Below are 27,944 nucleotides of genomic sequence, written 5' to 3'. Positions count from 1 at the left end.
CAACAGCGATCCGATTCCACGAGTTCCGCATCCATTCCTTCTGGTGCAGTCATATATAGCAATAAATTCGATTAAATTTCCAAAATTAGAAATAAAAAATAAATAAATAAATAATAATAAATTTTTTCCAAAAATAAGGTAAATCATACAACAGCGATCCGATTCCACGCGTTCCGCATCCATTCCTTCTGGTGCAGTCATATATTCTCCAAGACATACACCCATTTCACATTCCATCCAAATTATATATCGTACCCACTTACATATTTGTGTTATATTGATCAGTGGTATGGTTCTCTGACCAGCTTCCAAATCGTTAAGCCGAGACGCATTAAACAGCGACTGCTTCCACATCCCTATTCTTGTCCCGTCAGTGTAAGTTCAGGCTCCCACTCGAGCCTACTATGCCGATTGGTGGAGGTGAGGAACCTAAAGTTCAGTTAACCGTCCCATCAGTCAGAACACCCAGCCGGGTCAGAGCTAAAAGCGAGTCGTCACTACCCACCAAAAAGGCAGGACCTAGTAAAAGCTTAACTCCATCCATAAGGATCAGCCGTACTTCCAGGTCAACAAGCGAAAAGTCCTTAACCCCTTTAAAACCTGTGAGAACAACTCCGTCACAGTCAGTTTTGTCCCTACAAGTCACGAGATCAACTGCGAAAATGGCTGACGCTGAAGCTAACGCTGCCTTGACAAAGTTTGTGGCTGTGACCGATAGGGTCAGTCAGTTCGAAGCCAGGGTCAATACCCCAACAGACCCACCTCCGTCTGTTCACACTAACAAGGTCAGACTTCAGCAGATACAAGCTCTTTGGGACAAGATAGAGAAAGAGTACGAGACGTGCTCTGAGGTTCTTTCCTTAGTAGATAGTACAGACACGATGGAAGTCAAGCAAGCCAAGTATGACTACTGCTACTCTGTTTTTGAAAGATGTGCTGCAACACTAAACGAAACGATTGAAAGAGCTAGCGTTCAACCGATTCATGAACCGCCCACACCGGTGCCTCTGCCTAGTGGATGCCGCGTCCCTCCAATAGACTGTGAAATTTTCAGTGGCGACTATGTTCATTGGCCGAAGTTTCGAGACTTTTTTCCGCCATCTATGTCCAAAATCCGAGGCTTTCAGGCGTTGAAAAGTTGTTCCACCTCAACTCGAAAACGAGTGGAGAAGCAAAGTCTATTGTGGCATTATCACCATTGACTAACGAAGGTTTTGCGTCCGCATGGGGAAATCTGCAGACTCGTTTCGAAAACAAGCGACTGCTCGTCAACAGCCAGCTAAAGATCCTGTTTAATCTCCCCACTGTTTCCCAAGAGTGTGGCAATTCCCTTAAGCACCTGGAGAGCACTGTCCAAGGTTGTTTGACAGCCCTGAAAATAGCAAGAGTAGACATAACAAACTGGGACTGTCTTCTCATCTTCCTGTGCTCCTCAAAGCTGCCGAAGCTGACGTTGGCTCTGTGGGAACAGTCCCTCCTCAACCCATCCGAGATTCCAGGGTGGGAAGAATTCAAGACCTTCTTACAAGGTCGTCATCGAACCCTGGAGGCAATTGAAGAATTTAAACCTACTTTGACCACTCAATCCAGAGCCCCACGTCCTGAAGGTGGGCCGCGGATTATCCATAACTTTGAAAATAGGGTCACCGTAAATTCACAGTCAGGTAAACTTTGTCCAAGGGAGAACCATCCGATCCGTCTGTGTCCCCAGTTTTTGAATATGTCGGTTGCCGGCAGGGAACAGTGTATTAAACAACAGAAACTCTGTCTGAACTGTTTTGCAAGAACCCACATGTTGAGAGACTGCACGAGTACGCACAATTGCTACACGTGCAAAGGTCGCCACAATACTCTCCTCCATTGCGGCGGCCCTCCACAACTCCAGTCAGCATCCGAACCTGACCTCCAGCCAGAAATACAGTCCACTTCGTCGAACGTCCAAACGTACCTCGCCGTACATAGAAATCTGCCACTTGGGCATTAGGTACTCAGCACGTGCCTAAATTGACTCCGGATCCGAGGCGACCTTTATTTCAGAACGGTTATTCAACCTAATTAAGTTCCCCTACGAATCCATACAAGCTCAAGTTTCGGGAGTAAACCAAACTGTTGCTGCTCAACCACGTAAGCGCTGCCAATTCCATATAGGCTCCCCCATTAAGCCACAAATCCAAATCGAAGCGTCTGCATATGTGCTACCACATTTAGCCGGAAATCTTCCATCCTATACGATACCCGAAGGGTCGTTGAGGGACCTCCCTCCCATCCAATTAGCAGATCCGAATTTCTACCAGAGTTCGCAAATTGACGTCCTCATAGGCGCCGATATCCTTCCGTCGATCATTTTAGGCGGCTTCCATTCAAATGTTTGCGGAACACTCCTTGGCCAAGAGACCAATTCGGGTGGATTCTTTGCGGCCCAATCGCGAAGAATCCCACTAACAGAATATCTTCCTTCTCAGCACGGTTGTCTGTCACCGAATCTCAACTAGATCGGTATCCTCACCAAGTTCTGGGAGGTGGAGGATGTTCCAGTGAAGCCCGGTAAGGAATCCAGGTCTGTGTGTGAAAATAATTTCCAGCAAACCACCACAAGGGATAAAGAAGGAAGGTATGTTGTTTCTTTGCCCTTTAAAGAACCTAACAAAATAAACCTGGGGCATTCACGGTCCATCGCACTGGCGCAATTTCTTAGGAATGAAGTACGGCTGAGTAAAAACGCTCTTTTGAGAAAGCAGTCTAACTCAGTTATTCAGGAATATTTAGATTTAGGTCATATGCACCTAGTCTCTCCAAATGACGACTCCAGCAATTTTTACTTGCCGCACCACGCGGTTTTCAAGCCAGACAGTACGACCACAAAGGTTTGCGTGGTGTTTAACGCCTCCAATAAATCGTCAAACGGGTACAGCCTAAATGATATCCTTCATACATGTCCAGTACTGCAATCTGATTTAACCACCCAGATCCTCAAATGGCGTTTCTTTAAATACGTCTTCAATGCTGACATCACTAAGATGTATCGGCAGATTCTCGTCCATTCCGATCATACACGTTTCCAAAGAATCCTGTTCCGCGATAAAGAGGGAAAACTCTGTGATTATGAGCTCAACACTGTCACTTTCGGCGTTAGCTGTGCCCCTTTTTTGGCCATACGCGTGCTTCAACAACTGGCTCACGATGTACGTGACCAATATCCTTTGGCAAGTGACATAATTTCTAGTTTTATGTATGTCGATGATGTTTTAGCCGGCACCCACACGCAGCAGTCCGCTGTTTCAGTCATCAAAGAGCTCCGCGGTGCCCTAGAGAGTGCGGGCTTTCCACTGCGCAAGTGGACCTCAAACGAGAAGAAACTTTTACAGGGCATTCCAAAGGAACACTTGATTAGGGCCGACTTTCTGAAATTGGAAGACGCCAGTATGGCCAAAACTCTGGGAATCCATTGGCATGCGACATCGGACAGTTTCCTTTTTCTGCCGATGGATATTTCTCTCCAAACAACCTACACCAAACGAGAGGTTTTATCCCAGATAGCCAAACTGTTTGACCCAGCAGGATGGTTATCGCCATTTATTGTTCGGACAAAAATGCTCATGCAAGAAATTTGGTTGCGGGAGTTAAGCTAGGACCAGCCTCTTCCGACTGATCTTGTCAAAAGGTGGCGTAATTTTCTTGAGGGGTATCAGACTTTGAAAGAAGTTCGCATCCCAAGATGGGTAAGATTTCATCCAGCAGCAAAACTGCAGTACCACGGGTTTTGCGATGCATCGCAGAGCGCCTATGGTGCTGCCATCTTTGTTCGCGTCGAAACGACTAATGGCTGTCCAAAACCCGAGTTGCTCCAGCAAAGTCCCTTTCCATACCGCGATTAGAGCTGTGCGGTGCGGTGCTTCTCTCCGAACTCGCCGCAGCAGTTCTCTCCGAAATGCCTCCTACTCAGTATGATACATATTATTGGACAGACTCCGCGATAGTGCTTGAATGGCTAAGCAAGCCAGCATGCACTTGGACTACATTCGTTGCCAACAGAGTCGCGAAAGTTGATCAGCTCACCAACAGAGAACAGTGGTTTCATGTGAAATCGGAAGATAACCCGGCTGATCTGGCAAGCAGGGGCGTCTTAGTCCATGAGCTCAAGGACAGCAACCTCTGGTGGCATGGGTCTGAGTGGCTGCGTCACAACCAGGAGCAGTGGCCACTCAATTCGTCGGTCCCGCTTTAAACTGAGCTCGAACAGCGCCCAATAAGGTGTAACGTCGCCACAGCGCCCCCGAAAAATGACATTCTGGAGCGTTTTTCAGCATTCGAGAGGGCTTTACGCGTTCTCGCTTACGTATTCCGGTTTGCAAGAATGTGTCGCAAGCAAAACGTTAACATAAAAACAGAACTCACTGCCGCAGAGTTGTCTGATATCCAAGAGAGGCTGATTGTGCTCACCCAACTCAATGAGTATAAAGCAACATATTCCAGTCTCCAGCACGATCTCTAATCTAAACCCCTTTATCGACAGCCACGGTGTCTTAAGAGCCAGCGGCCGTCTACGAGCATCTGAGATGCTAAGCTATGATGAGAAACATCCAATCATCATTCCGGCAAGGTTCACTTTTGCCAAACTTTTGGCCCTCTTTACCCATCGCATATCCTTGCACGGCGGTAATCAATTGATGATCCGACTGATTCGCTCCAAGTATTGGATACCTAAGCTGAGAAATCTTGTAAGAGACACCATTCATTCCTGTCGAGTGTGCACCATCCACAGACAGAAGCTGCAAACTCAGCTGATGGGAAACTTGCCCTGCGCAAGATCTACATTTTCCAGGGCTTTTACCCACACGGGCGTTGACTTTGCGTGACCATTTGACATAAAAAACTATCTCGGTCCATCCCTATTCTTGTCCCGTCAGTGTAAGTTCAGGCTCCCACTCGAGCCTACTATGCCGATTGGTGAAGGTGAGGAACCTAAAGTTCAGTTAACCGTCCCATCAGTCAGAACACCCAGCCGGGTCAGAGCTAAAAGCGAGTCGTCACTACCCACCAAAAAGGCAGGACCTAGTAAAAGCTTAACTCCATCCATAAGGATCAGCCGTACTTCCAGGTCAACAAGCGAAAAGTCCTTAACCCCTTTAAAACCTGTGAGAACAACTCCGTCACAGTCAGTTTTGTCCCTACAAGTCACGAGATCAACTGCGAAAATGGCTGACGCTGAAGCTAACGCTGCCTTGACAAAGTTTGTGGCTGTGACCGATAGGGTCAGTCAGTTCGAAGCCAGGGTCAATACCCCAACAGACCCACCTCCGTCTGTTCACACTAACAAGGTCAGACTTCAGCAGATACAAGCTCTTTGGGACAAGATAGAGAAAGAGTACGAGACGTGCTCTGAGGTTCTTTCCTTAGTAGATAGTACAGACACGATGGAAGTCAAGCAAGCCAAGTATGACTACTGCTACTCTGTTTTTGAAAGATGTGCTGCAACACTAAACGAAACGATTGAAAGAGCTAGCGTTCAACCGATTCATGAACCGCCCACACCGGTGCCTCTGCCTAGTGGATGCCGCGTCCCTCCAATAGACTGTGAAATTTTCAGTGGCGACTATGTTCATTGGCCGAAGTTTCGAGACCTTTTTTCCGCCATCTATGTCCAAAATCCGAGGCTTTCAGGCGTTGAAAAGTTGTTCCACCTCAACTCGAAAACGAGTGGAGAAGCAAAGTCTATTGTGGCATTATCACCATTGACTAACGAAGGTTTTGCGTCCGCATGGGGAAATCTGCAGACTCGTTTCGAAAACAAGCGACTGCTCGTCAACAGCCAGCTAAAGATCCTGTTTAATCTCCCCACTGTTTCCCAAGAGTGTGGCAATTCCCTTAAGCACCTGGAGCGCACTGTCCAAGGTTGTTTGACAGCCCTGAAAATAGCAAGAGTAGACATAACAAACTGGGACTGTCTTCTCATCTTCCTGTGCTCCTCAAAGCTGCCGAAGCTGACGTTGGCTCTGTGGGAACAGTCCCTCCTCAACCCATCCGAGATTCCAGGGTGGGAAGAATTCAAGACCTTCTTACAAGGTCGTCATCGAACCCTGGAGGCAATTGAAGAATTTAAACCTACTTTGACCACTCAATCCAGAGCCCCACGTCCTGAAGGTGGGCCGCGGATTATCCATAACTTTGAAAATAGGGTCACCGTAAATTCACAGTCAGGTAAACTTTGTCCAAGGGAGAACCATCCGATCCGTCTGTGTCCCCAGTTTTTGAATATGTCGGTTGCCGGCAGGGAACAGTGTATTAAACAACAGAAACTCTGTCTGAACTGTTTTGCAAGAACCCACATGTTGAGAGACTGCACGAGTACGCACAATTGCTACACGTGCAAAGGTCGCCACAATACTCTCCTCCATTGCGGCGGCCCTCCACAACTCCAGTCAGCATCCGAACCTGACCTCCAGCCAGAAATACAGTCCACTCCGTCGAACGTCCAAACGTACCTCGCCGTACATAGAAATCTGCCACTTGGGCATTAGGTACTCAGCACGTGCCTAAATTGACTCCGGATCCGAGGCGACCTTTATTTCAGAACGGTTATTCAACCTAATTAAGTTCCCCTACGAATCCATACAAGCTCAAGTTTCGGGAGTAAACCAAACTGTTGCTGCTCAACCACGTAAGCGCTGCCAATTCCATATAGGCTCCCCCATTAAGCCACAAATCCAAATCGAAGCGTCTGCATATGTGCTACCACATTTAGCCGGAAATCTTCCATCCTATACGATACCCGAAGGGTCGTTGAGGGACCTCCCTCCCATCCAATTAGCAGATCCGAATTTCTACCAGAGTTCGCAAATTGACGTCCTCATAGGCGCCGATATCCTTCCGTCGATCATTTTAGGCGGCTTCCATTCAAATGTTTGCGGAACACTCCTTGGCCAAGAGACCAATTCGGGTGGATTCTTTGCGGCCCAATCGCGAAGAATCCCACTAACAGAATATCTTCCTTCTCAGCACGGTTGTCTGTCACCGAATCTCAACTAGATCGGTATCCTCACCAAGTTCTGGGAGGTGGAGGATGTTCCAGTGAAGCCCGGTAAGGAATCCAGGTCTGTGTGTGAAAATAATTTCCAGCAAACCACCACAAGGGATAAAGAAGGAAGGTATGTTGTTTCTTTGCCCTTTAAAGAACCTAACAAAATAAACCTGGGGCATTCACGGTCCATCGCACTGGCGCAATTTCTTAGGAATGAAGTACGGCTGAGTAAAAACGCTCTTTTGAGAAAGCAGTCTAACTCAGTTATTCAGGAATATTTAGATTTAGGTCATATGCACCTAGTCTCTCCAAATGACGACTCCAGCAATTTTTACTTGCCGCACCACGCGGTTTTCAAGCCAGACAGTACGACCACAAAGGTTCGCGTGGTGTTTAACGCCTCCAATAAATCGTCAAACGGGTACAGCCTAAATGATATCCTTCATACATGTCCAGTACTGCAATCTGATTTAACCACCCAGATCCTCAAATGGCGTTTCTTTAAATACGTCTTCAATGCTGACATCACTAAGATGTATCGGCAGATTCTCGTCCATTCCGATCATACACGTTTCCAAAGAATCCTGTTCCGCGATAAAGAGGGAAAACTCTGTGATTATGAGCTCAACACTGTCACTTTCGGCGTTAGCTGTGCCCCTTTTTTGGCCATACGCGTGCTTCAACAACTGGCTCACGATGTACGTGACCAATATCCTTTGGCAAGTGACATAATTTCTAGTTTTATGTATGTCGATGATGTTTTAGCCGGCACCCACACGCAGCAGTCCGCTGTTTCAGTCATCAAAGAGCTCCGCGGTGCCCTAGAGAGTGCGGGCTTTCCACTGCGCAAGTGGACCTCAAACGAGAAGAAACTTTTACAGGGCATTCCAAAGGAACACTTGATTAGGGCCGACTTTCTGAAATTGGAAGACGCCAGTATGGCCAAAACTCTGGGAATCCATTGGCATGCGACATCGGACAGTTTCCTTTTTCTGCCGATGGATATTTCTCTCCAAACAACCTACACCAAACGAGAGGTTTTATCCCAGATAGCCAAACTGTTTGACCCAGCAGGATGGTTATCGCCATTTATTGTTCGGACAAAAATGCTCATGCAAGAAATTTGGTTGCGGGAGTTAAGCTAGGACCAGCCTCTTCCGACTGATCTTGTCAAAAGGTGGCGTAATTTTCTTGAGGGGTATCAGACTTTGAAAGAAGTTCGCATCCCAAGATGGGTAAGATTTCATCCAGCAGCAAAACTGCAGTACCACGGGTTTTGCGATGCATCGCAGAGCGCCTATGGTGCTGCCATCTTTGTTCGCGTCGAAACGACTAATGGCTGTCCAAAACCCGAGTTGCTCCAGCAAAGTCCCTTTCCATACCGCGATTAGAGCTGTGCGGTGCGGTGCTTCTCTCCGAACTCGCCGCAGCAGTTCTCTCCGAAATGCCTCCTACTCAGTATGATACATATTATTGGACAGACTCCGCGATAGTGCTTGAATGGCTAAGCAAGCCAGCATGCACTTGGACTAGATTCGTTGCCAACAGAGTCGCGAAAGTTGATCAGCTCACCAACAGAGAACAGTGGTTTTATGTGAAATCGGAAGATAACCCGGCTGATCTGGCAAGCAGGGGCGTCTTAGTCCATGAGCTCAAGGACAGCAACCTCTGGTGGCATGGGTCTGAGTGGCTGCGTCACAACCAGGAGCAGTGGCCACTCAATTCGTCGGTCCCGCTTTAAACCGAGCTCGAACAGCGCCCAATAAGGTGTAACGTCGCCACAGCGCCCCCGAAAAATGACATTCTGGAGCGTTTTTCAGCATTCGAGAGGGCTTTACGCGTTCTCGCTTACGTATTCCGGTTTGCAAGAATGTGTCGCAAGCAAAACGTTAACATAAAAACAGAACTCACTGCCGCAGAGTTGTCTGATATCCAAGAGAGGCTGATTGTGCTCACCCAACTCAATGAGTATAAAGCAACATATTCCAGTCTCCAGCACGATCTCTAATCTAAACCCCTTTATCGACAGCCACGGTGTCTTACGAGCATCTGAGATGCTAAGCTATGATGAGAAACATCCAATCATCATTCCGGCAAGGTTCACTTTTGCCAAACTTTTGGCCCTCTTTACCCATCGCATATCCTTGCACGGCGGTAATCAATTGATGATCCGACTGATTCGCTCCAAGTATTGGATACCTAAGCTGAGAAATCTTGTAAGAGACACCATTCATTCCTGTCGAGTGTGCACCATCCACAGACAGAAGCTGCAAACTCAGCTGATGGGAAACTTGCCCTGCGCAAGATCTACATTTTCCAGGGCTTTTACCCACACGGGCGTTGACTTTGCGTGACCATTTGACATAAAAAACTATCTCGGTCGGGGGTGTAAGATAACTAAGGGGTATGTCTGCGTTTTTGTGTGTTTTAGTACCCGAGCCATCCATCTAGAAGCGTTTCTCCGCACGACGTGGCTGTCCGCCCCACATATACTCTGACAACGGGAAAACGTTTGTCGGAGCCTCCACGTCCCTATCCAAGGATTTCATTGAAGCTACGAGGTCTTTGTCCAAGTACAGTCTTCAAAATGTGACCTGTCACTTCAACCCTCCTGGCGCGCCTCATATGGGAGGGCTATGGGAGGCCGGTGTCAAAACTTTAAGACACACTTCTACAAGCAAACAGCTGGCGGGAAGTACACCTTTGAAGAGTTAGCTACCCTCCTATCGAAAATTGAGGCCTGTTTAAACTCGAGGACTACTTCTCCAATGTCCGAAGACCCCACAGACCTCGTAGACCGATGGCAGCGGCTAAAGGCCCTGTATCAGCAATTTTGCTTACGTTGGAAAGAAGAGTACCTAAAGGAGCTCCATAAAAGGACCAAATGGCAATTTCCAACGCGAGACATTCAGACGGGTACATGGTGGTGCTAAAAGAGGAGAATTTACCACCAAATGAATGGCGGCTTGGGCGGATCCAACTGGTGTGCCCAGGCGCGGATGGCAAGACCCGAGTGGCAGATGTTCTTACCGTACGTGGCATTATCCGAAGACCAATCGCAAAGATGATCCGCCTTCCGATGGAGGCCTCCAGCTCCGAGTGATTCTGCCTTTTCCCTTTTTTCTTGTGTTAGCGACTAACATCCAATCCTACTAGTCCTAAACTTATGTCATCCTGTGTCGTCAGGCCTCATACAAGTCACGATCATTCGCATCATCCATAACCCCTAACCTTTGTTTACTCGCTTCCACAGATTGTTCACGATGGCGCCAACCACAATCCAGCACGCTCGGCCACGCGCAACCAACGGGTACAGGTGCCGAGTTTGCCGAGGGGTGCACGCGCTGAGGAAATGCCAACGGTTCCTTCGGCTCCCGGCGGTGAAGCGGGTCCGCGCGGATCTCATTAATCAGTACTGTGCGAACTGCCTTGCTCACGAGCATTCAGGTCAATCCTGTCGCAGTAATGCCAAGTGCCACGTCTGCAGTGGAAATCACCACACCCTCTTCCAAGAGTCCACATCGCCACACTCGTCACGACCCCAAGACCGACGGCAGCAGACGAGAGCGTCGTCGACGACGTCGTTGCGCTCATCGTCACCAAAGGAGATCTCCCCGACCCGAAGTCCTGTTATGGGCCCATCGTGCGCCGCTATCCTGCAGCGCACGAGTGTGAGCATCTTGCCAACGGCATCCATTTTGGTGAGGTCTGAGGAGATACGGTTTGACGTCCGAGCTTTGGTGGATCCTTGCTGCCCCGTGAGTCGCATTCACGTTTCCTTGACAAAGGCCCTCAACCTTTCCGTCACCCGCGTGGGCGATGAGCGGGTGAGCCACCACCGAAATCCGCTCAAAGTCGTCGAAGATGACCCGACAGCTGCTAATGCTGGTTGATGACCAGATGCAGACCCGAACTCCGGCCAAGCCCCTGGATCCGAAGGTCCGGGATGCCTTTCCAAACATCACTCTGGCTGATGACAGATGGTTCCACCCTTCCTTGGTGTCGGCTGTTTTGGGAGCTGACGTATACGCGGAATTAATTCTGCCGGGTATCCTCCCGAGTCAGAACGGACTGCCCATGGCGCAAAACTCAGCCTTGGGGTGGGAAAACTTTGGAAGTGTTCTTGGCACGGAGGTGCCAACAAAGAGCCGAGGTTGTTATTAACCAAGCTACAATCCGAGTTATAAGGTAATGGCGTCTCTTTATTATCAAAATGAACAACTCTCATTTTTTTCAAAATTGCATCCCAACATTCAGATTCAAGGGCAAATTCACAATGGAGCGGGCGCTTTGTTACCACCTCCAAATAAAGATCATAAATTCCTTCAGATCTACTTCATTGGTGATTCCGAAGATGAACTGAAGGACATGCGGCCAACATCGGTTGTTTGACCATTCTCCCAGCTACTTATGTTGGAAGCCCGCGCCATATGCTTTCGTACGCTCAAGATGCCATGACGTATGACCGTAATTACGGACGCCCTGATTTATTCATCACGTTCACATGCAATCCGAAATGGCCCGAAATACGAAACTGTTGCTTCCAGGACAAACATCTAGCGATTGACCTGACATAACTGCACGAGTATTCAAGCAAACGGGATCAGGCGGCAATTAACCACAGCCCACAGCAAAACGGCGGAGCAGAGAGGGCTAACCGTGCGTTAATAGCGATGGCCCGATGCCTGCTGACGCAATCTGGCCAGGTGGAGTACTAATGGAGAGAAGCTATGTACATATATTCACAGCCCTGTATCTGCGAAACAGATCGCCTACAAACGCGCTGAAAGACATGACTCCGATGGAAGCGTAGAACGGTAAAAAAACCATCAATATCTCTTTTTAAAGTTTTTGGTTCTTTCGCAGTTGCATTAGATAAGGGTCACGCCCGATGTAAGTTCAAGCAAAAGGGAAAGGAATACCGAATGGTCGGTTATTCTCGAACAGCCAAAGGGTAAAGGCTCTACGACCCTAGCACAGGACAAGTTATCGAAAAGGGGGATGTACTTTTCTACGAGCAAGCTGATAACCTGTCGAAAGACGCTGAATTTGTGTCGTTTGACCTACCATATGGAGGTGGTGTTTCAGACGACAATTTGGAGGATGAGAGGGACAACTGCCGCAACGATGTAAGCACAGATGGCAAAGTCAAGCTCGGCATAAAAAATGATCGCAGCAGCGACAGAGGATGAGGACACCGGAGGAGATCAGGACAACGCACAGGATGGAAAACGAGTGGGTCCTGGCAGACCTAAACTAATTCGCACGGGCAAATCTGGACGCCCGCGAAAGCAACACAATGTCCTAGGAGCAGCAATTAACGGCGATGTATTTATTCCTGTAAGCTATGAAGAAGCCATTAGGTTTCCTGATTCTGAATTATGGTTGAAAGCGATGAATAGCGAATGGTTGGCAGACGGTAAATCTTCCCAAGACAGAACGCGCTATAGGCTGCAAATGGGTTTTTACTGTGAAGAGGGATGCCAATGGCCAAGTGCAGCGATATAAGGCACGGCTAGTAGCCAAGGGTTGCTCACAGCAGTATGGAATTAATGAATTAATTACTCGGAGACTTTTTCACCTGTCTGTCGAATGGAGAGCATTCGTTTCATACTTAAAACTATATTTGCACCAGATGGATGTCTGTACGGCTTATCTAAATAGCAATTTAACAGACACTGTTTACTTAAAACAACCATGCGGGTTTCTGGACAAAGATCACGCGGACGGCGTGCTTTTGCTAAAGAAGGCAATTTATGGCCTTAAACAGTCTGGAAGAGAGTGGAACTGTAAACTGGAAGGAGTTCTGCGTGGCATTGGTTTCAACCCATGTAAAAACGAGTCATGTCTATACATGAATTCAAGTGGACCACATCTTGCACTTATTCTTATACCTGATCATAGCTTGTCAATATAAAAATGATCTCATTAGCATTAAAAGCAAGATATCTCAGTCTTTGGAATGTGTCGATCACGGACAGTTGCACATGTTTCTTGGAATGGAAGTTCAGCGAGAAGGCGAATTGGGCGAGATAATGCTGAGTCAAACTTTATATATTGAGAATCTGCTTCAGCGGCACGGCATTGGGGATTGTAGAGCAGCTACAACTCCACTGGATGCAGGATTCCTAATCACATGCGACAAAGAGGGATGCAAAAGAATAAACGAGAAGATATTTCAAGCGGTCATAGGAGAACTTATGTGTTTGGCGCTATCATCAAGGCCAGACATTTTACATTCAGTATCTAAATTGGCGCAGCGCAATAAGGATCCCCATATTGAGCATTGGACAGGAGTAAAACATGTACTCAGATATTTGGCATCGACAAAAGACCTTAAATTGCATTACAAAATAAGCAATGAGCCTTTGGCCGGTTATGTGGACGCTGACTGGGGAGGCGACAAAACTGATAGAAAGTCTTTAACAGGATACCTATTCTATCTAGCTGGAGGACCAATATCTTGGAAATCGGAAAAGCAACGCAGCGTAGCTTTTCAGTAGTAGCCGAATATATGGCTTTATCATCCGCATGCAAGGAGGCGATTTCATTGAGACGACTTATTTTGGAGATCCGTTGCGGATAATCTAAAACATCAACAGTTATGCATACTGACAATTTAAGCGCTCAACAGTTGGCAAAGAACCCAGTACATCATTCAAGATCAAAACACATAGATATCAGGTATCACTTTGTAAGGGCAGATTATTTTTAAGTATCTTTCAACTAAACAGATGATTGCAGATATATTAACAAAGAACCTTCAGAAACAAAAACATTGTGAGCTTACTAAAAAGTTAAGTTTGTATTAAAATATAAAACGAGAGCTTACATTGAGGAATGGTATTGAAACTATCGTAACAACACTGTAACCTCTAGCACTTAATATGTATCGATAGTTCGTTTTGCAGTCACTATAAGTATCGAATAAAAGGTATTCCGTTAATATATACTCTACCAAGCCGGACGTCTTTTTACTCAAGCGGGAATAACATCAATAGGTTATGGGCCCAGGGCACACACATATATATACAAGTATGCGCCACGTGATGTTTGAGTAAAAAATATTTCGAGAAGTTGTGAAATAGCAGCGGATATTGCGTTACGAAAGATCGCTCGGAATCGGATCGCTATACGGAAAGCTTCAACATGAGTTCGCTATACCAAATCGACAAATTGGAAGAAAAGAATTATGATTCTTGGCATATTCAGATGCGCAGCGTACTGGTTCACGCGGAGCTATGGGATGTGGCATCAGACCAGTTGAAACGGGAAGATGCTGGTGAAAACGACGATTGGCCAAGATGGGACAGTAAGGCTCTGGCCATGATTACCCTCAGCGTTAAAACATCGAAGCTAAGTTACATCAAAACGTGTACGTCATCATTTGAGGCTTGGACAAAACTGAAGGAGGTGCATAAATGTTTCCAGTCACCTTAATGCGTTCAGCGATGTTTTGGATCAGCTCTCGTCGGTGGGAATTGAGATAAGCGAGGAGCTGCGAGCAATAATTCTTCTATCAAGCCTTCCCAAGGAGTACGAAAATTTTGTAGTCTGCCGGAATTCGAGGTACTGCGAATCAAGATCAAAGAAGAGGGAGAGAGACGATCTCAATCTGGAACGAGCGACATGCACGCACAAGCTTTGCAAACACTGCAAAGTTTCCAAAAAAGATTGGAAGAATGTCATATGTTATAACTGTGGCAAGCGTGGACATGTCAAGGCCGAGTGTCAGTTGGAAAAAAAGAAGCAAGTTCTAACTGGTCAAAAGCAGCTTAATGGGAGCTCTGGATGCGGATAACTTTGGTCGCACAAAATGGTGTTTGGATAGCGGAGCTACAAGCCACATGGGCTGTAATGAAGACTTGTTTACAACCCTGGAGAAGCATACCGAGACGATTGGATTAGCTGGAGACGGATTTCTGCAGGCGGAGGAAAAAGGAGTAGTCAAGCTAAAGACAGATCGATACACTAGTGTACTAAACGATGTCCTGTTTGTTCCTAAGGTGAAGGGAAACTTTATGTCCGTAAGTCAAACCGTTTCTAAAGGCAATTTGGTGCACTTTAACGAAAAGCACGCAAAGATTATTCAGAACGGGGAGTGTATATTGCAAGTAAACAAAAATGGAAATCTATATACATTCGAAGAAAAGTCCAATCAGTGTTTTGCTGTTTCCAATGCCGATAGTATTTTATGGCACATGCGATATGGCCACATTAATTATCGCAGTCTGGCTGATATTGTGAAGAAGAAAATGGTTCGTGGAATTGAAGGTTGTAATTTACCACAAAACACCTCCTGTAAAACATGCATGTTGAGCAAAATAACCGTACAACCGTTCCCACATAAATCTAAAAGCCGAGCCAGTGAAGTATTGGAACTTTTTCATACAGATGTATGCGGTCCTTTTAGAACAAGATCACTGGGTGGAAATCGATATTTTCTCACGTTCATCGAGTCATCAAGTCACGTCGCATGTTTGTTTACTTTCTGAAGGGCAAAGACGAGGTATTCTCAAAGTTCGTGGAATTTAAGGAGCTCGTGGAGAGGCAAACTGGAAAGCTTCTAAAATGTATACGAAGGGACAACGGAAAGGAATTTGTCAACGCAACCTTTCTCAAAGCGAATGGGATCAGGCGGCAGTTGACAATCCCGTACAGCCCACAACAAAACGGCGTAGCGGAGAGGGCTAACCGAGATGGCCCGATGCTAGCTGACGCAGTCTGGACTGGTGGAGTCTCTATGGGGGTGTGTATCTACGAAACAGATCGCCTACAAACGCGCTGAAAGACATGACTCCGATGGAAGCGTGGAACGTTAAAAAACCATCAATATCTCATTTTAAAGTTTTTGGTTCCTTGCATAGGATAAGGGCCACACACGAAGTAAATTCAAGCAAAAAGGAAAGGAATACCGAATGGTCGGTTATTTTCGAACAGCCAAAGGGTATAGGCTCTACGACCCTAGCACTGGACAAGTTATCGAAAAGAGAGATGTACTTTTAGACGAGCGAGCTGATAAAAGGATGCTGGACTCATGGTGTTTGACCTACCACAAGGCGGTGGTGTTTCAAACGTCAAACTGGAGGCTGAGAGGGACAACTGCAACAACGATGTAGGCTCAGATGGCAAAGTCAACCCCGGGTCGCACGGATACAGTTCGGACGACGAAAGCTCATACGACCAAGACAAGGTGGGCATAAAAAAATATCACAGCAGCGACGATTTCATCAGCGCAGAAGACGAGAACAGCGCAGAAGATGAGGACAGTGCAGAAAACGAGAACAGCGCAGAGGATGATGACACCGGAGGGAACCTGGACGCCCGCGAAAGCAATTCAATGTTTTAGGAGCAGCAATTAACAGCGACGTATTTATTCCGCTAAGCTACGAATAATCAATTAGATGTCCTGATTCTGAATTATGGTTGAAAGCGATGACTCGAGAGTACAAAAATCTTATGAACAACCATACTTGCAAGATAGTAGATCTTCCCAAAACAGAACGCGCTATAGGCTGCAAATGAGTTTTTACTGTGACGAGGAATGCCGACGGGCAAGTGCAGCGATATAAGGAACGTCTAGTGGGCAAGGGTTGCTCACAGCAGTATGGAATAAATTATTCTGAGACTTTTTCACCTGTCTGTCGAATCGAAAGCATTCGTTTCATACTTGCCCTAGCTGCACAGTTAAAATTATATATGCACCAGATGGATGTCTGTACGGCTTATCCAAAGACCAATATAATCTCTAAGATGCATAGCCGCCATACATTGGTTTTGCAATATGCAGCTTGTTTTTTGTTGGCGACGAAAATTCTCTTCGCTCGCACAAAGTTGAGAGCGTAAAAATCTAATTAAAGAATTGCACGAATAAGCAAGTGCGTATGTGTGCGTATTTGTTCGAGAAGACGATTTTGGGCCAGAAATCATTTCTGGACTAAAAAACTAATTGTGTGTCAAAAGAACTTCTATGATTGAACAGGATGTTTATTATACCCGTTACTCGTAGAGTAAAAGGGTATATTGTATTCGTGCAAAATTATGGAAGAAGGAAGCGTTTCCGACCCTATAAAGTATATATATTCTTGTTCAGGATCACTAGCCGAGTCGATCTAGCCATGTCCGTCTGTCCGTCTGTCTGTCTGTCCGTCTGTCCGTATGAACGCTGAGATCTCGGAAACTATAAAAGCTAGAAGATTGGCATTTTGCATGTAGATTTTAGGAGTTCCTACGCAGCGCAAGTTTGTTTCAAAATGGTGCCACGCCCCCTCTGACGCCCACAAGCCACAAGCTGTGGCCACAATTTTGATGCTATTATGAAAATTTAAATTGATATGTATTTGTTTCGTCAATACCTATCGATTGGCCTAATAAAAGTTTGCCACGCCCACTCTAACGCCCAAAAACCCATTAAACGCTTAAGCCTGGCTAGCGCCTACATTTCAGCCTTTCATGGCCCGTGGTACCAATGTCTTGGGGTAGATGGCGCAATACAATAGCGCCATCTAACGCCATCTGACATTGGAACAGCTGGCCAAGGTGCTAATTCGAGCGGCGAAAAACATACCAGAAGGCATATTTATATTAAGTTGTTTAGCTGAGTAACGGGTATCTAATAGTCGAGACCGTCGACTATAGCGTTCTCTCTTGTTTAAATTGCATTTATGTACATGTGGCAACGAAGCTTGATGTAAAACTTTTTTATATACCTTAAAAACGAATATCTGCATATTTAATTCATAGTTTCGTTTTACATATTTAAATTAAAATAAAAACATAATTTTTAGTACAGAACATATAAAACTGCTTGATTAAATTTAAAAATATTTCAATAAAGTTATTTGAATATGATTGTTAAAAAAAAAAAACGAAGTTTATTTAAATTAAATATATAATATTTAAAGGATAAAGGATATTATCCATGTCCTTTTTTTTATTCACTTTTTAATGATTTATGGAAATATTAAATTTAATTTTAATTCAAATATATTAAACTTTGATTTAATGACTTAAAATATTTAAAGCAAATACGAATATCATCATATCTAATATTATCAACCTGCCTTTAAATATATTCATATTTAATCAAGCAGTTTTATTTTAATTATTTAATCAATTTAATAGAATATTTAGCATATTATCTATTTTAATTTTTTAGTATATTTAATAAATAAAATAGTTAATATACAAATACAGATATAAATATTTATTATTTATTAGGTAGGGTGGGTAGGTTAATTTTCAACATTTAGCTACATTAGGAGTATATTTAAATATAATACAAGTACATTTTTTATAAGTTATCTATTTTTAGTATTTCGTGTGAAACTAAAATTTGGTTTAATGATTTTGTGCCTTTTAAATTTGATTTGAAGCATTTTTGGAAAGAAAAGCGGGCAAACCTTTTTTGTTTCCCCTTTGGGTTTTTCTTTTTTCTAAATAATTAAAATAGTTAATATACAAATATTTATATAAATTTAAGAATTTCCCTCTCTTCAAGTATATAGCGGACGGAGAGGAATTGGTGCAAACTCTTACAGGAAAAGAGCAACAAGAAGAGTCACGCACTAAATTCTCTTTACTTATTAAAGATTATATGACGTCGGTTCGGGAAAGTGCAATAGATCGCGCAATACTAGACACTGTGGGGCAGACACGAAAATTTTAAAAGGAAAATGACGAAATACTAATTTTAACTTCTGACAAAGGAAACAAGACAGTTGCCATGGACAAAGATACTTACAATCAAAAAATGAATAACATTTTGTAGGAAAGGAACACATATCGGATTTTACGAAAGGATATAACATCGAAACTTCAAACAAGAAACAATGAATTAGCGGAAAATCTACTCACAAAAGGACTTATTTCACGGAGCGAAAGGAATAAGTTAGTCACGACAACGGCATTACCACCACGCATATACGGACTACCAAAAATCCACAAGGAAGGGACGCCATTAAGACCTATATGCTCATCTATAGGATCACCATCACACGGACTTTGTAAATATATGGCAAACATATTAAAGAACATCACCATAGACTCCAGCTACAACATAAAAAACTCAGTAGAATTTAAAGAAAGAATCAACAACACGTACATCTGTGATGATGAAAAATTAATATCATTTGATGTAGTCTCACTATTTCCAAGCATACCTATAGACCTTGCACTAGACACAATTAGAGAAAAATGGACAAAAATAAAAGAGCATACAAAAATTAGTACAATTTTGCATACAAGACAACAGATACTTTAAATTTAATGACGATATATACACACAACTAAAAGGAATGCCGATGGGATCCCCTGCTTCACCAATAATTGCAGACATAGTAATGGAAGAGCTATTAGACAACACTTTGAAAAAACTAGGACACAAACCAAGACTTTTGACGAAGTATGTGGATGATTTATTCGCAATAGTAAAAGAAGACGAAATACAAAACACACTTGACGCTTTAAACTCTTTCAACAAAAACATAAAATTCACACTGGAACAGGAAGAAGATGGAGGACTAGCATATTTGGACTCAATGGTTCATAGACAGGGGAACATTCTAAAACTTAAGTGGTATAAAAAACCAACAGCATCAGGACGAATCATCAACTTCAACTCAAAACACCCTAAAACAATGATAATCAGTACAGCAGTAGGTTGTATACAACGGATGCTAGCCATTTCGGACAACATTTTTCATGAAGAAACCAAAAATGAAAAAAGACAAATTTTAAAGGACAACGACTTCAGAAACCATCTAATTAGAACTTTAATTAAAAGACACCAAAACATGGAACAAAAAACAAAATGTAGAGAACCTACCTACCTATATATACCAAGACTATCAGAACGCCTTAAAAAGTCAGAATTTTATAATAAACAAAAAATAACAATAGCACACAAGCCCAACAATACCCTACGACCAATATTCAACAAGACCAAGTCCAAAATACAAATGTTTGACAAAAACAATGTTGTATATCAAATACCATGCAATGGAGATATAAATGAAAAATGTGACAGTATATATGTAGGAACAACTAAATTTAAACTAAAAACTCGAATATCACAACACAGATCAGACTTAAAATTAAGACACCAAGCTAATATACAAAAAACGTCCGACGGTGCAGACGTGTAAAATTATGTAGGTGTAATAATTTTTAAAGCTTTGTTTTTTATTGTCTAAATTTATGTTATTTTATTTTTTTATATTAATTATAGTTGCCCTGAAGACGGTTGCCGAAGTGCAACCGAAATATATCGGAAAAATTAAAAAATTAAATTTAAAAACTTTTATTTAAAACATTTTTCAATTGTTGACCTCGAGCCGGAAAAACTCAAAAAATTTAAACATACATCAAAGGTCGCCTACAAACAGAATTAAATTAAATTTATATTATGATAATAATTTTATTTAATGTTATTATAATACGTATAATATAAAAATACCACATATTTTTAAATCCATATATTTAAAATACAATAAATATAAAAATATTCATCCTGTTCAATCGCAAAATTTCTGAGGCCTTTAAAATTCGTTCACACGTCGCACGCTGAATACCCTAATGACAATTATTTCAATGTGAAGTCATGTATGAAATAAATGATGTATCTTAATATACGTAGATCTATTTGGTCATTACTAAAAAATATACTACATTGGAATAATTATCATATAAAGGAAATACAAAATAGGTATTTTTAATAATGTTAGAATTTTAAAATAAAGAGTATATTTCGACAGCGCGCTGCAGCGAATTTCTTCGCTTGTGAACACATGTGCACACATGCAGTCATCGGCTGTCGCAGTATGCGTGCAAGAGTGCGGCTGGCTCTAGAGCGCCCTCTCGCTGGCTTTTGGGCAAGAGAGCGAAAAGCCAGTTGAAAAGCCTGCACAAAAAATTCGTGTGCAAAAAATCGTATGGAGAGATTATATTGGTCTTTGGCTTATCTGAATAGTAGTTTAACAGACACTGTGTACATAAAACAATCATGCGGATTTATGGACAAAGATCACGCGGACGGGGTGCTTTTGCTAAAGAAGGCAATTTACGGCCGTAAACAGTCTAGCAGATAGTGGAACTGTAAATTCGATAGATTTCTGCGTAGCATTGTTTTAATCCATGTAAATCGAGGCCATGTCTCTACATGAATATAAGTGGACCGCATCTTCCACTTATTTTTGTATACGTAGACGACCTGATCATAGCTTTTCAAGATAAAAATTATCTCATGAGCTAAAAAAGCAAAATATCTCAATCATTCGAATGTTTTGATCATAGCCAGTTGCAAAGTCTGTATATTGAGAATCTGCTTCAGCGGCACGGCATTAAGGAGTGTAGACCAGCTGTAACTCCACTGGATGTAGGTTTCCAAATTACATGCGACGAAGAAGGATGCGAAAGAGTTAACGAACAAGCGTATCAAGCGGTCATAGGTGTACTCATGTGGTTGGCGCTGTCATCAAGGACAGGTATTCTACACTCAGTATCTAATCTAGCGCAGCGCAACAAGGATCCTTACGTTGTGCATTGGATAGGAGTAAAACATGTAATCAGATATTTCGCATCGACAAAAGATCTACAACTTTCTTTCAACTAAACATATGATTGCAGATATATATTAACAAAGAATCTTCAGAAACAAAAACATAGTAAGCTTAGTAAAAAGTTAAGTTTGTATTAAATTATAAATGTGAGCTTACATTGAGGAAGGGTATTACAACTATAGGATAAACACTAATCACTAGTATACAATATTTATCGACCACCTCTTTAAGTTCGAATTAGGAATACGGGTTACAAAAAAATGTATTGATTTAGGGTGCTTGTACGTTAACTAAAAACTTATTTAATTGTGAAAACATTTGGTGTTAGCTCTGGCGGCAACACCTTAAAGATATAATTCAATGTCGATTTTAATATACCAATTGAGGTACAGGTAAAAACATTTTTAAGTTCATTAAATTATTTTTTATATAGGATAATAACGTTTTTAAACTAAACACATTATTACTACTAAATTTATTTATTATTTTATATATATCAGACCCAATTAGGGAAATTCGGAAATTTCGTTTTAAATATTTTTAAGATTTTCAAAAATATTGACTCCCACGGCCCACCCCTCGCCCAACCGACCGGCGGTCGCATCTGTGTATCGTATCTCACGATTCTCGTGAAGATAGATTCGAGATATGAATATACAAATTAATTTATTTGATTATCCCACCGCTGTTGCAGATTATCCAGGGGTTTCGGGTGGCAAGGTCCGCCGCTGTGGTAGTTCGCCGGCTGGCCGAAGAATTCTCCAAGATGAATTATGAAGATTACGTTGGAAGGGTGACTGGCCTTCTATACCTGCTGGCCTAGGGACTCAGACAGTTTTTCAGTAACAAGCCGCAGCTTCATATAAAGACAAATCTAAACTGAAACTTAAAGCTAAAAAAAAGAGACTGATAGTGTTTGCCGGCTATGCACGAGATTCCGGCCAGACGCTGTGTCAGCAATTTGCCGTCGCCCGGTTAACTTTGTTAACTACTCCCCCTTCAGAATTAAGGTCGCCCTTGGCCGACCCTATTTGGGCAATCACCTTCCTTAGTTGGGCCGTGGATCTCCTGGCCTGGGTGACTTGCCGATAAGTGAGGCCGACGCAGATCAACGCGCAGCAGATCGCTCCTGCGATTAGCACTATCTGGTGTGAACGATAGCCGTTGATATCTTCCCCGAATTTCTTAATATGATCCAGGTTACGTTCACTCAAGCGGTAAAGGTATGGAAGGCTGAGTATGTTGTGTTCCAGGGTGATGTTCAGGGAAGGCGATCTAGCCACCCCTGGTACCCTTTTCCGGGCCACGTCGTGATTGACGTAACGGGTTTCGTTAACCGTCAATGAATGTGATGAGGTGAGTTCCTCGTAAGTGAACGTAAGTGCCATTGTCCACCCTCACACAAGCCGGGCGATCGGTTATGATGATAATGCCTTCATCCACGTGGGTGATAGGGTGCAAATCGCTATGTTGGATATCGCAGTGCGAAATACCCCCAGCGTGGAGTTCTTAGGCGCATGATCTTCTTAGCGCCAGTTGACAAAATCAGGGTCCAGGTGACACGGAGCAGTTTTTGACTGTGTGAATCTCTCCGTTGCACACTGTGTCACACACGGGAAAAACTGTGATCTTGACACATGCTGACTTAATTTTTGGAAATTTAATAATGAAATGTAAAATGTTAACGGATTGTAATATTTTGACAGACGCAACGGACAGCATATCTCTAATGGGGGTATCTGTGGGCTGCTCGATCCACACACTTTCCAGGTCTGCATGATCTAATATGCTGGGGCTAACTATATTGATTCTGGCAAGAGTTATTGCTAGCAATAAATTTTGCAGCTCCATCGCAATCATCCTATTCCGAGATAATAACATCTCGTCCCGAGTCAACTTGGTATTCTTTAGCCGACCTCAGAATTTGGTTGACAGTGGTGGAAATACTATTTAATTTGTTCCTGTACTTTGTTGTTAATATTTGTCTGTCTATTGTTTACATTGGTAAGTTGAAATTCAGTAAATTTAATATTTTAATATTTGTTCCCGCCACTACTACGCCGCTCCCAAAAAGTCTAAACTCCTGGCTACCCTATGGTGGATGCTCAGTGATTCGAGCAGGTCACGCAGGTGAACGACATCTACGATCAAAAGCTTTTGTATGTGTGACTGGGGAAACATGTTAATCATGCCACCAGTTTCCTCCACCACGCGCCTATACTCTGAGAGATTCGCTGAGTGTCTCAACAATGCGAATTCTTCCCATACGTCCATCAATGATAGGAATGCGAGTAGTCCGTGACGTGCGCCGATGTCAGGGCAAAAAGGAATAGCAGAGGTATGGGTTTAAGCCTGTAATTTTGGATTTGTTGTAGTATTTTATAAAACTTGGGTAGCCCACCACCAAAACATATGAGATAAAGCGTAAATGAGTAATGAGTACGAATAATGATAATAAAACGTGATAAGGGCAAAAACTTATGCCAAGTGGCTAGGGATAAAAAATGGAAAAATAGTAAAAAATTATCTGGCGAATGACAACATGCTTGTGTCTCGCCTACCTAAGGTGGTCCTTGTGGACCACCCTCCCCTTAATGAGGACTGTGGTCCCCATGTCCGCTTTCACAGTTTTTTCTTCGCATAACGGTGAAAGCTTGTTGACTAGTCTCCTGTTGGATTTCACTAGGACTTTGTCGCCGACATTGAACACTCTGTTTTGTCGGGAGGTATTTCCCAGCTTAGTTTGGGCTTAGTTTGGGCATGGTTATTCTATCTTGTCTATCGCACTGCGGGTCACTTGATTGTGTGACTACCACGTCGGCCGGTCTCTTATCGATGACCGAATGGATAGACTTGTTGTACTTAGACGTGGCCAGCAAGATCAACTCTACAGTGTCTCTAATGACTTTGTCAATTCTAAGGCATCTGGCAAGCTCCACCAGAGTGCTGTGGAATCGCTCCACTTGTCCGTTCGAGACGCTGCGGAGTGGGGGTGCATTTGAGATGCTAACTCCGAAGTGATTTTCCAGCATGGCCCGAATGGTGTGCGAGTTCAATGAGGGTTCATTGTCGCAATAAATGACTCTGGCTTTAGGGAAGACGTTAAGAATTGTAATAAAGCCGGTTTGAGATCCTCTACTGTTTGAAAATTTGTCAATGGATGTGAGGAAGTATTTCTTATCAGTGGAGAAAATGGTTCTGAAAGCAATTCAATGGCTTATCCGTGGTTTCGATGGTGTGTGTGAGCGACGCTTCGCTGTGAATAGTGGCCGCACACGAATAAGCTTCTTCCGCCTCCACAACGTTAAGTTGCTGTCTGGAGAGGGCATCCGCGACGAGATTCTCTTTGCCGGGCTTATAAAACATTTAAGCACCGGACTCGTTGATGCGAGCTTTCCATCGTTTGATTTTCGCATTCGGATTGGATTCCGATACTGCGAATGTCAATAGCTGGTGGTCAGTATAGAAATTTATATCTGTAATTTTAATACTATTTTGTATTAATAAGAAACGCGACTTGTGGTTGGATCTTTGACGATTTTATTGACGACGAAAGCCACTAAAGGGAGTGCGATTTGGATCGGGTTCGATTTAACACTGGCTTTAATTTTCAATTACATTCTCTTATAGCTATGCTTATCTAAGGGGGGCGAGAGACGGGGCAAATTCGCGAGAGTGAAGGAAAGCTTTATTGGCTCTCGCTCTCGCCTTAAAACTATAGAGAGTTTACAATTTTAATAACTGCGCCAAGTGCGCAAACAATATCTTTTTAGTGCATATAAGTAATGGCGTAATTTGGCCAGTGCCCAAACTATGGCTAACAGCTCGTTAGTAGCGTAGTTAACCTCTCGGTCTTTTAGGGTCCTAGATAGCATGGTGATGGGTCTTCCCTCTTGGAATAGTACCGCACCAATGTGAAATGCCGAGGCATCTGTCGTTAGATCGAATGCCTTCTTGTAATCCGGGTAGCTGAGGATGACATCCTCTGAAGCCAGAATGTTACGCAACTTTTGGAAAGCAAGCCGTTGCTGTACACTTCCATGCTCCACTTTCAGAATATCGGAGATGGGCCTAGTGATTGATGCAAAATCTTTAATGAAGCATCGGTAATAGGCCAAGGAACGTTCTCACCTCGAATATATTTTTGGGTTCGGGAAATTTCTGAATGGCTTTGATTTTTTCTGGGTCAGTTGTGGCACCGTTGTTGGTGACAATAAAGCCCAAAAAGCCAACGCTTTTCTTAAAAAAAGCTTTTTGGGGTGATACCCTCATGCTGGCGTCGTGCTGACTCTTAAGAACCCAATCCACGTGCCGTATGTGGGCGTTTTCGTCTTCTGAGAAAACGATGACATCATCAACATAGACATAGCCAAATTTGCCAATCTGCTCCCGCAGTATGTCGTCGATGGATCTTTGGAAGATGCTGGCAGCATTCTTCAAACCAAACGGTAGCCGGCGAAACTCGTACTTTCCTCCGTTAACGGAAAAGGAAGTTTTTTCACGGTCACGCTCTGCCAGAGTGATCTGGTGGTAGCCAGACTTCAAATCGAGTGTTGTGAAGTATTTGGCTTTGCCTAAATTTCCTAGTATCATAGAGATATTTGGCATAGGATAGCGATCAGGTATCGTCCTCTCGTTCAATTTGGGAAAATCTAATACGAGCCGCATTTTGCGGTTGCCCGCTTCGTCAGTGCCCTTTTTGTCTACTACCCATATTGGGTTGTTGTAGGGGATTTCGTTATTGACAAAATCAGCTGCCCCCATTGGGTATGGGTAAAGCTTGGAATAACTGGGCTCCTCACTAACCGTCCTGATGGTAGCTACCACCGACGTGTTGTAAGGTAGGGCCTCGTTAGGGTTTGCAAAGGCTTTTTTTCGTTCGCCGAGCATTTTTATAAAGGCCTCTCTAGCTAGAGACGGCGCGTCCGAGCAATCAATGTTGGTAAAATTGAAGTCGGGCTGGCCGGAAGCTAGACAAAGCGATGCCCCTGCCTGGTAATATGGTAATATGAAGAACGTGGCCTTCAAGTTGAATAGGGAGACAAAGCACTTCCTAGTGATGGTGGTGACGCCATGGATAGAATGTATCGTAAATGGCGATTCTACCGAGCGGACGCCTTTAAATCTTTAGTATGGACGGATGAAATTTTTTGCCGCGCCCGTATCTACCAAAAGCTTCATATCTACTCCAGCTACTCTTAGTCTGATGACGGGTAGCAGGGATTTTCCCCTAAAAAAATTAATAACGTCCGAATCATATTCATGAATGGCGTCGTCATTGATTTCTTAGACCGCGCCTGAGGCTGCGGCGGTGTATTTTTCCTCAGTTTCGCCTGCGCTCTGCGCGTTATTGTTAACTCTCTGCCTCTTGTGCGGGCCGGATCGATCGGACACGGCCGGCTTTCTGTTTTGGTAAGCCGGCGCCTGAGATGGCTTGAACATCCTGGACAGCGAAGGGTTGATGTCCATGGGCTCGGGAGTATTCTCACGAAGCCTATCACTGCGTGGAGCAGAGTGGACTTGAACTTTGTGCTGCTTTGTGAAATATGGATTCTTGCTAGCACCTGTTTGGAAATGGTTCTAAGGAGTGGCACGTTGGCGCTCCTGCGTCTTTGGATATTGTTTCTTATCTTTATCCTCCTAGCTCTTTTTCAAAAGAATCCGCGAAGGAATACCTCTCGTGATTTGCCTCCACCTCCAGGGCCAAAGCAAGCGCTGTTGGCATGTCCTTCGGCTTTGCCGAGAAGAGGACATCTGGGAGGCTGCGTTTTAATCCCGAGATGAATATTCGAATGGCATCATCCCGGAATTTCTCGCACAGGACCCTTGCCGCCGAAGCGTCGTGCAACATGGTGGCTTTGTTTGTAAGGAGGGTCAATTTTTTCTCGACCTCATCATAATATTGTAGCAGTGAGAGATTTCCCTGCCTGAGGGTGGCCATCTCTTGTCCTATGACATGCATCGGTCGCTTGTCACTACATGTTAAATCGAGGCGATTTATAATCGCAATTAAAATTCAATACAGTTCCAAACGAAGATAGCACGTCATCAGCAGGGCCCCTAATTTTGCTATTAATAATAATTACGGCCTGGTAATGGCGTTAGCTATATACATAAATTCTAAATATAAAATATGCAGCTACTGCCGCTTGCCGCCAAGAGACATATGTCTCTTGTGCCCCCGTAAATTCGGGCAGGCATTTAACGGCGTCTAGGGGCTCGTTGCATTGAACATTGCCTGTGATATCAATGGGTTCATAAACTTTAATCTGGGGGTTTTTATCTGGGCAGGTGATATCCGCGCCTCTGCCACCTGCCTAGCTAATTCCTCTATAGTTTTGCGCATTTCATTCTCCCTGCGCTGGTCC

General features: G+C 43.8%; 1 protein-coding gene across 3 annotated transcripts in view; it reads right to left on the bottom strand.

Moving 5' to 3' along the window:
- Positions 1 to 27,944, bottom strand: part of LOC108041322 (calcium/calmodulin-dependent protein kinase kinase 2) — a 268,166-nt gene that overhangs the window by 230,877 nt on the left and 9,345 nt on the right. The window contains exon 2 of one of the 3 annotated variants that reach the window (XM_044458813.1): positions 20,317 to 23,928. The exons of the other annotated variants lie outside the window; for them this stretch is intronic. Within the exon in view, the coding sequence (XP_044314748.1) occupies positions 22,530 to 22,964 (435 nt within the window). The 5' untranslated portion in view covers positions 22,965 to 23,928 and the 3' untranslated portion in view covers positions 20,317 to 22,529. Of the gene's footprint in view, positions 1 to 20,316; positions 23,929 to 27,944 lie in introns of those variants that run through there. 3 annotated transcript variants of the gene reach the window in all.

Source organism: Drosophila rhopaloa, unplaced genomic scaffold, assembly GCF_018152115.1.
Source record: "Drosophila rhopaloa isolate 14029-0021.01 unplaced genomic scaffold, ASM1815211v1 contig_177, whole genome shotgun sequence".
NCBI lineage: Eukaryota > Metazoa > Arthropoda > Insecta > Diptera > Drosophilidae > Drosophila > Drosophila rhopaloa.
Note: the sequence above shows the minus strand (reverse complement) of the source record. Positions and strands in the feature narration are given on the sequence as shown.